Here is a 17,366-nt window from a genome sequence, read left to right as displayed (position 1 = left end):
GGCCTTGGCTCCAATCCACACTAGACCTTGGTCCAGTCCGCATCGGGTCTTGGCTCCAATCCGCACCGGACCTTGGCTCCAATCCGCACCGGACCTTGGCTCCAATCGCATCGGGCCTTGGCTCCAAACCGCACTGGGCGTCACCTTGAGAATCATGAGGCTGGGAGATTGTTCTGGTATAGCCTCAAGACTGGGAGACCATGCTGAGGCCACGTCAGTCTTAGAAACGGCTACGTTGGGCTGAAAGGATGCTATGCCATGGTGGGAGGCGACCATACCACGCCATGCTGGTGTGTTGGACTCTGTCTTTTTCTTCTGGATGAATGATCTTCATCACCAAAAGCTACCTTGTGTGAACTTGCTATGTAAGAAGAGGTAAAAGTACTAGATTGGCTATTTGAGTATTTGTAATGTCTTTATATTTAGAATGATTGTGATAATAAAATCAGATAAATCTGAGAAAATCAGAAAACTACCTTATATCTAGAAAGAAAAACCTAAAAATAATTAGACAACATGAAAATCACAAGAGAAAATTTCACTTGATTAGCCTTAATTATTTTTTCGAAGTGTTGAGAGAGTAGGCAATGGTAATGCAGTAAATGTAATTTATCTGTATTGAACTGTGGTTAGACTACACTTAAAGTACTGTGTATATTTCTGGCCATCATATTACAGAAAGGGACTAGAGAAGATGGAAAGATTTACAAGGCCAACACCAGAAATGCATTAGGTATACATTTTAGGAGTGGTTTCACAGGCTAGCTTTCCACCAGTAAAAACCCATAATACTTGGAAATGTACATATTGGTCATGCTGGAGCTCTATTTTAAAATATACAAGACTTGTTGGATCAATATGTATCATTTATAAGCAAAATAACTCCACATAGGCCAGTATCCCATCACCAAGTCACCTTTTATTTACACATAGAGAGTCCTTGACTGTGATCCAACTTCCTCAGAGTGAAAAGAACCTCTGACACTCCAATTTATATCTGTCAGCCAGGGCTCCCTGATTGGACCAGGTTAACAGCCCTAATCAGGGAACTCATATTCACCTGGCTGACCTCATTATGATCACTAAGTCCGTTCCCCTCTAAGTCTGGGGACAAAGGCCTGTTCTTTCTCTTGTAGCCTTTCCTGGAGTGTTTTTGCACCAGGTCTGGGTCCTCCGATTGTGCCTTGGATACTGGCGATGTGTACCGGACTGTGGCTTGTCACTTGCATTTGGAGTGTTCTGGAAGAAATTCACTCTCTTCTTCAGGTGGTAACAGCATCGAGGCGGCAACATCTGCTGTGTCCATTTCATCCTTAGAGGTTTCTTCAACGCTAGATGGAGGCGGAGAACCCAAGGGTTCTGGAAGCCTTTCCTGGTATTCTGAGGAGCTAGGAATGTTTTGCTCCTGCCCTGTTTGTGAGTTTGCAGCTTTCATGTGGTCCACGTGTTTGATCAGGACTGCCTCATCTCCCCAAACTTTATCTGTCATGGGACCTGACCTCGCATCGACCATTCCTCCCATTCAGGGCCATTTCCGTATTTTCAGTACCAAACTTCGTCCCTTGAAGTAAACCGTCTCTCTCACTTAGAGGAGTCTCCTGTCTGGCATTAGTGTTCCTGATGCCGTTTCACTCTCCACACTGCCAGGTCCGGGACGATCGGATCTGACCAGGTGCAGAGTCTTCTCCCGATTGACAAGTCTTCTGGAGCTATCCCTGTAATTGCATGAGGGTGGTCTGATAATCAAATAGGAACCGTGACTGTTTGGTATTGAGTGAAGCTGTAGGTTGTTTCTTTAAGCCTGCCTTCAAAGTTGTGACTGCTGTTTCTGCCAGATCATTGGATGATGGATAGTATGGACCTGTCCTTATGTTCCAAATGCCATTTGACTTTAGGAAGTACTCAAATAACCTGTTGATAAATGATGGCCTGTTGTCTTCCGGGAGCCTGTGCATTCCAAAAGATGCTTGCAGCTTTTCCATCGTCATCCCCGCATTTGATCCATGAGCTCTATGCAAGTCCAACTACTTTGAGTGGGCAACCACAATGACTAGAGAATGTTGAGCCATGAAAGGGCCAACATGGTCAACGTGTAACCGAGTCCAGAATTTACCCAGCCTTTCCCATGCAAATAGGAAAGCTGCTGGTGATAATTTTTGTCGTTGTTGGCACTCTGGGCACTGTCCCACCAGTGCGGCTCTGTCTGCATCCAATCCTGGCCACAGGAATTAACTTCTTGCCAACATCTTCATTTTGGACATTCCTGGATGACCCTGGTGGAGTTCAGCCAGTATCTTGCGGTGATATTTGCTCAGGACAAACACTCTGGCTCCCCATAATAATATGTTGTCCTCTCTGGTGATCTGGTCTCACCTGGTCCAGAAAGGTGTTAATTCTGGTTGTGATGGTCCTTTTGTTTCCCCCATCACCACCAGCTGCTTTAGTTTTGTCAGGTTCAGATCTTTTTAGGTCCATAGTCTGATATTGTCAGTGGTGATGGAAGGGTGTCCAGAAAGTTTAAAACCAGTATGGACTCTTCCAGTGGCAGCACCATCCATGGTGTCTCTGCCAGAGGGAGGTGACTAAAGGCATCCACATTTGCAACTTGACTTCATGGACATGTTTCAACTTGTAATTGTATACACTTTGAATGACAGCTCACTGCTAAATTCGACCTGAAGCTATGGTTGGCATGGCCTTGTCCTCTTTGAGTAGCCCTAGGCCTTCCTGAAAAACTTCTGAGTATTTAATTAGGGCTTCACTCAGGCTGCCATTTTCTAATCGAAAATGTTAAGCCAATCAAGGTAGACCTTTCTCAACCAATTTCACCCCATCAGGCTTGGGCCTGAGCCTTTCACTACAATCAGTGCTAACTGAACCAGTTACTTCTCATACAAGACTGGAACTGAAGTTGTATCCTTAATCTGTAAAGGTTCCCCAGTATAGGTTCTCAGTCTAGCCAAGGTCTTATGCAAACATAATGATGGAGTCCAGAGCGAATTTTGTTAAAGGCTGGTTCTGCTATCACTGATACACCCACACCAGTATCAACCTCCATTAGAACTGGGTGACCATGTAACCAAGCATTTATTTTGTTTCTGATTTGCATATTGATAAGCAATTTAACTATCCCAAGCCAGATGTGGATGGGCTTTCCAGGGTGTGCACTCTCCTGTATCCTGGCCTATGACTTCTCTTATTCAATTCAGGCCTATTGGGCCTGTTTTGCTGTCTCGAGTCCACTTTTTCCAATGACAAAGCCAGCTGTAGTGCCTGTTTGAAGTCCAGTGGGCTTCAGTTGTAGGCGCTTTTACATGGTTACGTGATTAATCCCATATACCAAACAGTCTCTCAGCATCTCATTAAGTGTTAAACCAAAGTCCCATGCCTCTGCCAGTCGTATTATCCTCATTAAAAATCACCACATGGATTCCCCAAGTTCTCGAACTGCTGAGTAAAACCAATAATGTCTCAGAATTAGAGGAGGCTTGGGGTTGTAATATTCCTTAACTAAATCCGTCAACTCATGAAAGGCTTTAGTATCTGGTGCCTCAAGAAACGAGAGACTTCTTATAACTGGAAAAATTTGAGGGTCGACAAGCTGTCAGGAGAATTACTTGTTGCTTGTCATCTGCCCTAATGTCATTTGCCTGGAAAAATAAAAAAATAAAAAAAATTTGTTTCACGTGCTGTGCCCAGTCTTTGACACAGGATCAAAAGCTTCAAGGTTCCCAAATAATGGCATGATGGCAGAAATGCTTACCCCAACTCAAAGACAACTATTGTGAGTGAATTTCTTCAGGAGCAATTTTTTTTTCCTTTTGTTACCACTGAAATAACTCCAAAGAGGCTGATATCCCATCGCCAAGTCACCCTTTATTTACACATGCATAATACTTGATACTAGTCTAGCTTCCTCAGAGCCAGCTGTCAGAGTGAACAGAGCCCCTGACACTCCTGTTTATATCAGTCAGTCAGGGCCCTGATTGGACCAGATTAACAGCCCCAGTCAGGGAACTGATATTCTATGAGGACCACCTGGCTGACTTCATTACAATCACTCAAGAAGTTTCACTGGCTTTTCTTTCAGGGCTCCCTTGATGAAAGTTGGAAGGATCTCGAAAAAGGTATTTAACAGCATGAAAGCTTTTGATAAAATATATACAGAAAGAATGTTTTCTCCTGTGGAGAAGAGCAAAATGAGAGGCTGTTAAAATAAATGATAAGAAATCTAATAGAGAATTCAGAAGAAATGTCTTAACACAAAGAGAGGTGAGAGTGAGAAACCACGGGGAATGGCTGAATCGAATAGGATAGACAGTAGAGATGGAGATAGAGAAAACCAGAACTGGTTGAGCCAAATAGCCTGATACTATACTGTATATCCTATGCAAATATGATTTATGGCATTGAATGTAGAAAGAAAAACATTTTCTTTTCATTCTGTACTGGTTACACAGGTATGTCCTGCAGTCAAAACAATCCCTGAAATAAGATGTACACCTACAAATCAGCTTTATACTGAATTCAAGAATGTATTGTAAAAGTTGAAATACAAATAATCTACTTGTCAGGTATTAGTGAATCTAATTTTACAAATTCTAGAACATAATTTTCCAAGAAATGCAAATAGTAAGTGAAACTATTGCCAAGCAGTAGGTAGTTTTTACGTAACATTAAATGGCAACCATCAATCAAGTGAATTAGATATTTTTATTTTGTAACATGACTTTTCTCAGTGGGGCATATTTTCATCTCTCGAGGCTTTTCACTTCTGTTTCCCCACATCCTCCAACAGGATAATCAACCAAAAACACAGGTTTATTTGACTTCCTGTCAGTTCAGACAGTTGGAACCTGGCTCTAAATCTATCATAACTCATAAGTTTATTTCAGTTATCCACAAACAGATCAGCAACCCACAAACGTACCTCGGGAGAAGATTTTGTTTTATCCACAAACAGATCAGAAACCCACAAACGTACCTCAGGAGAAGGTTATTTTTGGAACAAAATAAGGTTCAAACTTACCCTAGGTTCTTTCGAGGGTCTTTGAGAAAGAAATCTGTTTTATCTCTCAGCATGTTATAGTTTGTCTCTGGTTTCAACTTTGTTGCTTTCAAAATCTTGATACTGAAGGAAGGAAGGGTGGGCATTTGGGCATCATTACAAGCAGAAACAAAAGCAGGAAGTTTTCTCAGTGCAGATGTAAATGCACTGTACTGTGTAGTTACAATCAAGCTATTTTCAACACATTATATTTTGGCTACATTAAGTGGTTATGCTTCTTCTTCCCACCCCACTACAGAATATTTATATTAATATCCTGCAGACTCACAAAGGAAAATCAAAAGTTTATCAAATAATAATTGAGTTTCTAGTTGTCATTTTAATTAACTTTTATGCAGGCATTCCATTTTCCTTGAATGAAATATCATTTTAGATAATTTTACTTATCAATCCTGCTTTAATGTGTCTAACTCTCATTCACAGCACATACAGAGAATAGTCTCATTTCTGGACATTGTATATGATTGATAGCCTGTAAGGCTCAGTATAAATATTTAAAAAAAAAATTCTTGGGACATAGGCAACACGACAGGTTGGTGAAAAAGACCGTCAGAAGGCAGTGATGGCCCTTTTCTATTCTTTATAGTGACTTCATATGCGTGGTGGCTTCTTTGTCAGTTGAGAAGGTGGTTAAGAGTCAACCTCATTAATGCAAACTAGAATCATGTATAGCAGGGAATTCCAGCAGACTTCCTACCCTAAAATGCATTACGTAATAGTGGGATCTTACAACGGTATGGCAATTTTATATAGCCATTCGATCAAAACCAACTTTTTATTTTTAGATGTTTAAACTGAATTTGACTTGTCAAACTCCCATGCTGGATTTAGAGCTACATACACTGAAATATTAGTTCGGAACTCTGGATTAGTAATCTATTAACTTGACCTCTCCTGTACAGATACTGAAAGCTTGGCTCAGTATTGTGGCTGCAAGAAATTTGTATTAAAAATTTTCACATGGTATCTACTTGAGATCACAACTTTGTAAATGATAATAGCTATAGAAAACACTATTGATATCAGATATTAATGTTGTGAATTCAGTAATTACTATTGTTCGAACAATATAATCAATGTGCACTGTGCGTTTTGTCTGCCTATTATATCAATATAAAAGAGATAACAAGGTGTCGAGTTGGATGAACACAGCAGGCCAAGCAGCATCAGAGGAGCAGGAAGGCTGACGTTTTGGGCCTCGACCCTTCTTCAGAAAATTCTTCCATTTTCCATTTTCCATTTTCTTCCATTTTCTGAAGAAGGCTCTAGGCCCGAAACGTCAGCCTTCCTGCTCCTCTGATGCTGCTTGGCCTGCTGTGTTCATCCAGCTCTACACCTTGTTATCTCAGATTCTCCAGCATCTGCAGTTCCTACTATCTCCATATCAATATAAATGTTTATTTGAGATTATTGTTTCCGGATAACTCCAGTAGATGTCTCTGTTTCCATAAAATACAAGAATTACTGCATAGGTATCCTGGGAAGAAATTGTCTTATGCTATAAATGAATAAAATTATGCCTGTGCAGGTGATAAAATTGTACCAATTAGAAATCCTCAGTTTATTATGTTGATACGTTTTCAGGAATTTGTAACAGCTTTACGCTTTCACTTTTCTGAAAGCTAGTATCATGATGCTTATCAACATAACAATTTGTAAAAAATATATGCTAATCGATGAAAATGCTGAAAAAGGAGCATTCCTTTAAAAATCCAAAGGGAAGGAATTCTCACAATGTATATTGCCATTTTTTAAATTGTCCTTTGGACATAGAATGGGGCAGATTTCCAGAAATTAGGCAGGTAATGGACAGAGTGTGTATGGTGCCTGCCTGGAAAACTCACTAGGGGACCTGAACCATTTTGCTTTGATGTCATTATCACTATATGAAAGGTGAACTACCATGCAAAATGTGCTCTCGACATGCAATTTGTCATTCTGGTACAGGAATTTGGGTAGGATGACTGCATTGGTTCAGGTCTGCAGCAGCACTTTAAAGCAGTGGAAGTAAGAAGAAGCAGCACTTTTAATAGGTGGTCAAAGTTGTTGCATTATCACACACACTGAGGCAGTCTATTGCAAAATGGCAATGTATTCATCTTTTTAGGACTTTTTAAAATTTGTGTTGTGGTTAATGAATTTGCATATTTAGGACTATTGAATGGATAAGGATCGTATTGTGAAAAATTGTTTTGTTAGCCTGTGTAATATTTCAAAAGAAAAAATATTTAGTATGTTTTTATGATCCTTGTTATGAAAATAGTGGACAAATCAGCTATTGTGTTATGATCTGGTTTGATAGACAATACTTAAATAATATGCATGGAAGAATTAAAGGCAAGAATATAAGCAATGGGATTACAAGGTTGAATTGAAATGGCAAAATTTCTTTATTATACATACTTGAACAAAACAAATATAAGCAATAATGACTAAATAAATGTACTGAACCGGTAAGGCAAAAACATTCATTACTATGGGAAACCATGTCATACGTAAAGATGATTCATTTAATGTCACAATCTTCAGGAATACAGCCATAACTTTGAGGGACGACTTACTGTTTTATTTGTAGGAATACAGGAATTTAAGCATTCTTCTCTCCTAGTTGGCTGTTGCTCAGTCCCAAAGCAGAAACATTCATTGCCAGATTTTAATAGCAATTCAGCTTTTAAAAAATACAGAAAATGCCTGGCTTTGAATAATATTATTTGCAAAGGAATAGAATTTTCCTGGCTCACAAATTGGTGATATAGAATGCATTTATGTTTTCACCCTCCAAAAGGTTTCCTGTTTGTTGATTCAATATTCAGCCTTTTTTAAAGAGAAGGCTTCCACCTAGCAGAGTTTTTTTTTCTGTGACAGTAATAACTTACAGCTGTGGTTTAAATTTTGCTTTGAGAATTTCTTCCTTACCCTACTTCATGTTATAGCCCACATTATTTGATGCAAAATTTTCTAAGAAAGACTTAACTTCTTTAAGTGTTGATCATGAGTTGAGAAAAAATTGCTATAACTAAAGAAAAACACTGTTCATTTTCTGCAAACCTTTGTGCAAGATTGTGTTTTTCTCATGTGATTAGAAAGCACTAGGAAATCATTCTTGGAATTAATCTTGTTGACAGCTATCCAGGCTAAAGCTAACCGCTCCATGTTTTTTATTTCAGCAAAGCATCTCTGGCTAGTGAAAATTTAATTTGACAGTCTTTTGTCATTTAACTTTTACGAACATACAGATTAGAAGCGGAAATAGGCTCCTAGAACTAGATCCAACATTCAATATGATCATGCTTGATCAATTTACTCCACCTTCCCACCTATCCCTGATAACCTTTCATTCCATTGCTCAAGGATCTATTTACCATTGTTGTAAAAATATTGAACGATTCAAATTCACACTGCCTTTTGAGGAAGACAGTTCCAAAGACTCTCAAGACCCTGTGAGGAAACACTTCCTCTTACCTCTGTCTTTAAAAATGACCCCCAGGTCCATATTCTTCCACAAAAGGAAGCAAGCTTTCCACATCTGCTCTGTCAGGACTGCTCAAGATCTTATATGTTTCAATCAAATTACCTTTTACTCTTCGAAGAGGAGAAGCTTAGACTGTCCAAGTTTTCCTGACAAAGAAAACCTGCCAATTCCATGTCTTAATCTAGTAAACTTTCTCTGAAATGCTTCCCAACATATTTAAGCCCTTCCTTAATTAAGGAGACCAGCACCATGCAGAATAATCCAGGTGTGGCCTCACAAGTGCCCTGTATAATTTTTATACTTAATAACTCTCACGTTAAATAAAAATATTCTATTAGTTTTCCCAATTGCTGGCTGTACCTGCATACTAATCTTTTGCAATTCATTCACTCAGACACCCAGATCCCTCTGTATCTCAGAACTTTGCAATCTCTTTCCATTTAGATAATATGATGTGGGGTAGACAAGGTCAGAAAACACACATCACCAGGTTGTAGATCAACAGGTTTATTTGAAAAACAAGCTTTTGCAGCCTCAGTCCTTCTTTAGGTATTAGTGAGAGAGGTAGTATCAGACACAGAAATTATAAGTAAGAGTTCAAAGGTTCACACCATTCATGAGGATATATTAAACAAACCCAAGATGCTGTTAAATCTTTAATCAGATAGAAGGTTTTAATTGATTAAAATATATATGTAATCCCCAAATTCCTTTCAAGTCATGATCCTGAGAGAACTAAAATTTTATCAGTGTAAAGAAGAGGTGACATTTTAGGTCAGAAATATGTGCTAGGTGTGAGACATTGTTTAAAATCTGTTTGTGTTCTTGCTTGGAGTCAGTTGGTTTTATTTCTAAAGTAGGAATTTATAAAACGCCATTTTGACTGAATGTCAATAAACTGTGTGCTTTTTGAACAAAATAAAATGTATCTGCAAATACAAATTCACTCCATAGATTCACGTCACCTGTGTGTCTGTGTGTTTAGGGGTTGGTGGTGCGGGGAGAGAGCCTGTGTGTGTGTGTGTGTGTGTGTGTGTGTGTCAGAGAGAGAGAGTGGAAAATGTGGTGTGATATGAACCCAAGATCCCAGTTGAATCCCTCCTCATGGGGACCGAACTAGGCTATCAGCCTCTCCTCGGTAACTCTGCGTTGTTGTGTATCCCGAAGTCCACCTTGAAGGATGTTTACCCAAAGATCGGAAGCCAAATGTCCTTGACTGCTGATGTGTTCCCCCACTGGGAGAGAACATCCCTCTCTGGTGATTGTTGTGTGGTGTTTATTCATCCATTGTCATAGTGTCTGCATGGTTTCGGCATTATACCATGCCTCAAGGCATCCTTGAGTGCAGCGTATGAGATAGTCAACATCGGCTGAGTCACATGAATATCTACTGTGCACGTAGTGGGTTGTGTTGCCAAGTGTGACAGTAGTGTTCGTGTTGAAGATCTGACATGCCTTGCAGAGGTTACCATGACAGGGTTGTGGTCAATGTTGTCCTGAAGGCTGGGTAGTTTGCTGCGAACAATGGTCTGTTTAAGGTTTGGCGGCTGTTTGAAGGTGAGAAGTGGAGGTGTGGGGAAGATCTTGGCAAGGTGCTCATCATCATCGATACTGTGTTGAAGGCTGTGAAGATCATGGTGTAATTTCTCTGCTCCCGGGAAGTACTGGTTGACGAAGAGCACCCTAACAGATATATCCCATATCTGTCTTCTGAGGAGGTCATTTTTCGCTGTGGCACATCAAAACTGGCAATCAATGAGTTGAGCATCATATCCAGTTCCTATGAGAGCGTCCTTCAACACCTTCAGGTGTCTGTCTCGTTCCTCCTCATCCGAACAGATTCTATGTATATGTAGGGCTTGTCCATGGGGGATGGCTTTTTAAATATGTTTCGCGTGAAAGCTAGAGAAGTGCAGCATTGAGAGGGTATCTGTGGGCTTGTGTTAAAGTGATGTACTGAGGTATCTGTCCCTCAATGGAGATGCGTGTATCCAAGAAGGAGACTGATTGTAAAGAGTAGTCCATGGTAAGTCTGATGGTGGGATGAAACTTGTTGATATCACTATGTAGTTGTTTCAGTGATTCTTCGCCATGAGTCCAAAGGAAGAAAATGTCGTCAATATATCTGGTGTATAGCATTGGTCGAAGGTTCTATGCAGCAAAGAAGTGCATGAAAATGTTGGCGTATTGGGGAGCAAATCTGGTCCCCATGGATGTGTCTGAATGAAGAACTGGTTGTCGAAGGTGAAGACATTGTGGTCCAGGATGAAGAGGATGAGTTCGGGAAATTGGCAATTGTTGGTAATGAGTACTGAGACTAGTGCGGCGATGCCGTAACCGTGGGGGATGTCAGTGTAGATTAGCGAAATGTCCATTGTGACAAGGAATGTTCGTAGTTTGATTGGTCCGTGATTGTTGAGTTTCTGTAAGAAATCTGCAGCGTCTCAACAGAAGGTGGGGGTTCCCTGTACAATGGGTTTTAAGATGCCCTCAACATAGCCAGAGAGGTTCTCACACAGGGTCCCATTGCCTGATATGATGGAATGCCCAGGTGTGTTGGCTTTGTGAATCTTTGGAAGGCAGTAGAGGTCCCCTATGCGAGAAATACAGGGGATGAGATTGTGTTGGGTACTCTGAAGGACTGGATCAAAAATCTGGACCAGTCTGTTCAGTGGATGGGTGTGTTCTTTGGTAGTCGTCTGTAGTGTTTTTGGTTGTTCAGCTTGCAGTAGTCCATTCTATTCTGTACGACAATGGCTCTTCCTTTGACTGCTGGTTTGATGACAGTGTTGCGATTGGTTTTGAGAGAACAGATGGCATTGCATTGTGCCTGGGTGACATTTTGCACTGCCTTGTGAGTGCGGCTGATAAACCCGGTGTTCACACATCCTCTGATGGCTTGTGCATGCCTGTCAAGCTCTGGGCAATGTTCCTCTGGAGGGGTCCAATTCAACTCCTTCTTTTCCTGCTCTCCCATGGGTCTCTCTGTCAACTGACCCGGTTCGTTGATTGTTTCATTGGGCTCGCTGCTGACATTTTGGAAGGATTCCCGGAGTCTTATTCATCTGGTGAATTCCTCTGTGTCTGCTGTGAGACCAATGGGGTCAGAAATTGAGTCCTCAGCTGAGAGCTTTGATCTTGTCCAGTTTAAGGGTGTGGTCAGATAAATTGACAATGGATTTCCCCGTGGTGGTACTGCCATCAACTGTGGTACCAGCGGAGACTTGGTTATTGCTGGTGGTGATGCCGAGTTTCTCCAGTTTCTTGTTCTTGGTGTGCGTGTAGGTGGTATAGTTCCGTTCCCTCGACTATTCAGCAGTGTCTCATAACTGTACAGCTATATCTTGAGCACAAGCTGAGAATATGGATTCTATCTCGATTTCAAGATTAAGGCGCTTGCTGTAGAGTTGATGAACAAGATGATTGAGGAGTTTGCACGAGGTGCGACAGCAGAGTCTCTCAGCGTAATCAGTGTTGTAGGTCACCTTCAATGGGTTTGTGATCTGTAGTCCTTTCGGGATATTTTGTGCTTTCTTGCATTTCTGTAGAAACTTGATGTCTGTGTCGATATGCGCGATCTTCTTGGAGATTCTCTCCCCTTTGAGCCGGCTGTTGGTGATGTCGATGGTAGCCATGATGTGGAGATGCTGGTATTGAACAAGGTCAGAAATCATATGACACCAGGTTATAGTCCAAAAGGTTTATTTGAAAACACAAGCTTTCGGAACCTCTCTCCTCCTTCAGGTGTTAGTGATAGCGAAGGTGTTAGTGATAGCGGTAGTATCAGACACAGAATTTATAAGTAAAAGATCAAAGGGCACACCACTGATGAGAATGTATTAAACAAACCTAAGAAGCTGTTAAATCTTTAATCAGTTAGAAGGTTTTAATTAATTAATATGTATATATATGTAAATCCCCAAATTTCTTTCAAGTCATGGTCCTGAGAGAATTTAGATAACGTGCATTCAGATAACGTGCTTTTTAAAACATTCTTCCTACCAAAATAGAATACTTTACATTTTCCTACATTATGCTCCATTTGATAGATCTTTGGCCACTCATTTTACCCAGCTATATTTCTCTGTAGCCATCTATGTTATCTTTACAACTTGCTTTCCTAGGTATCTTTGTTTTCTAAATTAGGCAACGGTGCCTTCAATGCGTTCCTTCTTTCAAGTCGCTGAGGTCTGTGGCATGCTGCTCATTACATCGGATTATTTAATCTTAAATTTTATTTGAAATTTGTCTTCCAGGAATGTACTAGTGCATTGCTATGTATCTGTCTCTCTTCTAAATCTTTCTTAAACCTTACTTTTGAATATTGTTTTTATTTTGATCTCTAACTATATTTTCTAATTGGTAATATACACAGCATGTTACCACAAACAGATGCCCTGCATATTGCATTTTCCTTGATAGAAGACATTCAGTTACTCTCAAACAACATGAGAGAGATGACTAAGACTGGGGGGAGGACCAACTAACACCATGAATCTGTCCCATTTGGAGCTGCAAGCAATGAAAATCAATGGCCCTTGAGCAGTAATAGTTGAAAGATTTGAGACTGAGGACTTATCTGAACAAGATCTATGAACATTATTTGCATCATTTCATGAAGCACAGAAAAAACCCACTATTACACAACTTGTCTACATAGAGATGCATTGTAAGATTACCATCTGCCACTGTCTAACCTTTCAGAAGTACTGCCTTGTTCCTTTTCTTTAAAATTAAAACATAAACAGAAAATGCTGAGCAAGCCAGGCAGTATTTTTGAACAGAAACAGCTGCCAATATTTCAAGCGCAGAATTTTCTGTGATTGAACATTAATCATTTGTGTCATAAAATAAATCATTATAATATGCAGCTTGGAATTAAAATCATTGGCTTTATAACATTTGCACTTTGGTCTAGTTTATTTGAATTGATAATAGGAATCAGAGAAAAACTTCTGCCCTGGTTGGAGACATATCTTGCACAAATGAAGCTGATTGTGCCTGGAGGTCAATCAACTTAATTCCAGTATGCTGCTGCAGCAGTTCTTCAGGGTAGTGTCCTCATCCTAACCATCATCAACTGCTTCATCAATGACCTGCACTCTATCATAATGTCAGAAATGGGGATGTGCACTAACAACTGCACAAAGTTCAGTGCCATTTGTGACTTTTCAGATACTGTGTCCATATTCAGCAAGACTGGATAACAGTGAAGCCTGTGATGTTAAGTGGCAAGTAACATTCATGCCATACATGAACCAGGCAATGACCATCTCCAACAAGAAAGAACGTAACCATCTTCCCTTTACATTCAATGGCATTGCCAAAGCTTAATCCCCCACTATCTAATTCTGGGAGAGAAGGCTAATACTTATTCTTTTGGGTAATGATTCTGAAAGAGCTAATGTTCATGTTACATTGAGCTCTACTTAATTTGATGATGTCTCACGGTCTTTAGGGGGAGACAATTGAATTCTAGAGTTCTGCATGGTTACTGGATGGGAGCAGATGTATTTTGTACAGCTACCGAGACCCCTTAGTAATTATGGTTGAAGACCGGTATTGTAAACTTATACCAATTGCTATCATGCAATAAACTACCTTGTTGTGTTAAATAAGTGCCTCTTCTATTTTGACTCTATCTATCTTCAATCACTGATAATTAGGTAGCCTGTAGACTCAGTATAGCGGAAGAAAGATAGGTGGCAGCAAACTACCCAAATCAGAATACCATGTACTGATGCTGTTGCATTTGAATATATTGAGAAGTCACACGACACCAGGTTAGAGTTCAATAGGTTTATTTGAAATCACAAGCTTTTGGAGTGCAGCCCCTTGGTCAGGTTCACCAGCACCTCCACATCATGGCATTTAAACATATGATACTATCAACCAGAAACTGAACTGAACCAGCCTTGGTCCAGGAACTCCCTACCTATGTCCGTGACACCACCCACGCCCTCCACCTCCTCCAGAACTTCCAATTCCCCGGTCCCCAACACCTCATCTTTACCATGGACGTCCAGTCCCTCTACACCTGCATTCCCCATGCAGATGGCCTTAAGGCCCTCCGCTTCTTCCTGTCCCGCAGGCCCGACCAGTCCCCCTCCACTGATACCCTCATTCGCTTAGCCGAACTCGTCCTCACACTCAACAACTTCTCTTTCAATTCCTCCCACTTCCTACAGACAAAGGGGGTAGCCATGGGTACCCGCATGGGCCCAAGCTACGCCTGCCTCTTTGTAGGTTACGTGGAACAATCCCTCTTCCGTACCTACACCGGCCCTAAACCCCACCTCTTCCTCCGTTACATTGATGACTGTATCGGCGCCGCCTCGTGCTCCCATGAGGAGCTCGAACAGTTCATACACTTCACTAACACCTTCCACCCCAACCTTAAGTTTACCTGGACCATCTCTAACACCTCTCTCCCCTTCCTGGACCTCTCTGTCTCCATATCGGGCAACCACCTAGAAACCGATATTCATTTCAAGCCCACCGACTCCCACAGCTACCTAGAATACTCCTCCTCCCACCCACCTTCCTGCAAAAATGCTATCCCCTATTCCCAATTCCTTCGCCTCCGCCGCATCTGCTCCCAGGATGAAGCATTCCACTCCCGTACATCTCAGTTGTCCTCGTTTTTCAAGGACCGTAACTTCCCCCCCTCGGTGGTCGAGAACGCCCTCAACCGTGTCTCCCACATCTCCCGCACCTCATCCCTCACACCCCGTCCACGCAATAAAAACCAAAAAAGAATCCCCCTCGTCCTCACGTACCACCCCACCAACCTCCGGATCCAATGCATCATCCTCCGACACTTCCGCCATCTGCAATCCGACCCCACCACCAAAGACATCTTTCCCTCCCCACCCTTATCTGCTTTCCGGAGGGACCACTCTCTCCGTGACTCCCTTGTCCGCTCCACACTCCCCTCCAGCTCCACCACACCCGGCACTTTTCCCTGCAACCGCAGGAAGTGCTACACCTGCCCCCATACCTCCTCCCTCACCCCCATCCCAGGCCCCAAGAAGACTTTCCACATCAAGCAGATGTTCACCTGCACATCTGCCAATGTGGTATACTGCATCCGCTGTACCCGGTGTGGCTTCCTCTACATCGGGGAAACCAAGCGGAGACTCGGGGACCGCTTTGCAGAACACTTACGCTCGGTTCGCAACAAACAACTGCACCTCCCAGTCGCGAACCATTTCAACTCCCCCTCCCATTCCTCAGACGACATGTCCATCCTGGGCCTCCTGCAGTGCCACAACGATGCCACCCGAAGGTTGCAGGAACAGCAACTCATATTCCGCTTGGGAACCCTGCAGCCCAATGGTATCAATGTGGATTTCACAAGTTTCAAAATCTCCCCTCCCCCCACCACACCCCAAAACCAGTCCAGCTTGTCCCTGCCTCCCTAACCTGTTCTTCCTCCCACCTATCCCCTCCTCCCACCTCAAGCCGCACCTCCATCTCCTACCGATCAACCTCATCCCGCCCCCTTGACCTGTCCGTCCTCCCTGGACTGACCTATCCCCTTCCTAACTCCCTACCTACACTCACCTTTACTGGCTCCATCCCCGCCTCTTCGACCTGTTTGTTTCCTCTCCACCTATCCTCTCCTCTATCCCTCTTTTATCCGCCTCCCACTCTCTCCCTATTTATTTCGGAACCCCCTTCCCCTCCCCCTTTTCTGATGAAGGGTCTAGGCCCGAAACGTCAGCCTCTCTGCTCCTATGATGCTGCTTGGCCTGCTGTGTTCATCCAGCCCTGCACCTTGTTGTCTCGGATTCTCCAGCATCTGCAGTTCCTACTATTTCTCAGCCATATCAATGTATGGCTACAAGGACACATCAGACTCTGTGACAAGTAACTTATCTTTGACTCCTCAAATTCTGTTCATCATCTACAAGGCACAAGTCAGGATTGTGATGGAATACTCCTCACTTGCTTGGATGGGTGCAGCTCCAACAATATTCAAGAAGCTTGACACCATCCAGGACAAATTGACATGACCTTAAATATTCACCACCATCTCCTCAAAGGCAATTAGGGATGAACATAAAAATGTCAATGTAGACAGTGATGCTCATACCATGTGAAGGAATTTGTAAAAACGTTTCAGCTTGTTAGTTAGCAACATAGATGTTAACTAGATAGTTTCAAATAAATGAATTACACAAGGTGCCAAGTTTCCATGACTGGGAGGAGCATGTGGAGGGGAATGCTGAGTGCCATGCAGTCATTTAACATTTAATTGACTGGTAAAAAGCTGGAAACAGGACCTTAGCCCTTCTGGATCAGGGAACCCAACTCAGAGAGATGCTGACCATTCAGAAACAAGCAGATTTCCAGCACTTAAGGCGCAGGGCATTAGATCTTTTAGGAATAGTTGGCCATCTCACCAGACACTAATCTGGCTGACCCTGGTTGTAGGGGGGTTGGTGGGTGACAGTCGTGTTGGCTTTAAGAGGCTATGGGGAAGGGCAGTCTGGTGTATAAAACCTTGGAGAGAATTCTTCAGGAAGTTTAGTTCAGTAAGCTATTTGGAGAAGGATGCCCGGCTCGACAGAGAGACTGCTTGGCATAGGCCTCTCCTGCCATTTGTGAAATCCCTCAGTTGGCCCATTAACAGCAGGTTGCCTGATGCCATCCCACCACCACAGTTCTGATGAAGAGTCACCAGACTCAAAACATTAACTCTGCCTTCTTCCTGCAGATGCTGCCAGACCTGCTGAATTTCACGAGCAATTTCTGATTTTGTTTTTGTTTGAGATCTCCAGCATCCGCAGTTCTTTCTTTTATTTCACTGAAATCACTGCC

At 42.1% G+C, this 17,366-nt stretch overlaps 1 protein-coding gene across 4 annotated transcripts in view; it reads right to left on the bottom strand.

Moving 5' to 3' along the window:
* Window positions 1-5,126, bottom strand: part of si:ch211-247n2.1 (calcium-activated potassium channel subunit beta-2) — a 55,307-nt gene extending 50,181 nt beyond the window's left edge. For 3 of the 4 annotated variants that reach the window (XM_048604461.1, XM_048604467.1, XM_048604464.1), the window contains exon 1: window positions 5,030-5,126. In XM_048604461.1, coding sequence (XP_048460418.1) covers window positions 5,030-5,082 — 53 coding nt within the window. In that variant the 5' untranslated portion in view covers window positions 5,083-5,126. The remainder of the gene's footprint in view (window positions 1-5,029) is intronic. The other variant, XM_048604462.1, reaches the window with a different exon arrangement.
* Window positions 5,127-17,366: the final 12,240 nt, after the last annotated feature.

This window comes from Rhincodon typus, chromosome 13 (genome assembly GCF_021869965.1).
Source record: "Rhincodon typus isolate 14 chromosome 13, sRhiTyp1.1, whole genome shotgun sequence".
Lineage (NCBI taxonomy): Eukaryota > Metazoa > Chordata > Chondrichthyes > Orectolobiformes > Rhincodontidae > Rhincodon > Rhincodon typus.
The sequence above is the reverse complement of the archived record's forward strand: the minus strand, read 5'-3'. Positions and strand labels throughout refer to the sequence as shown.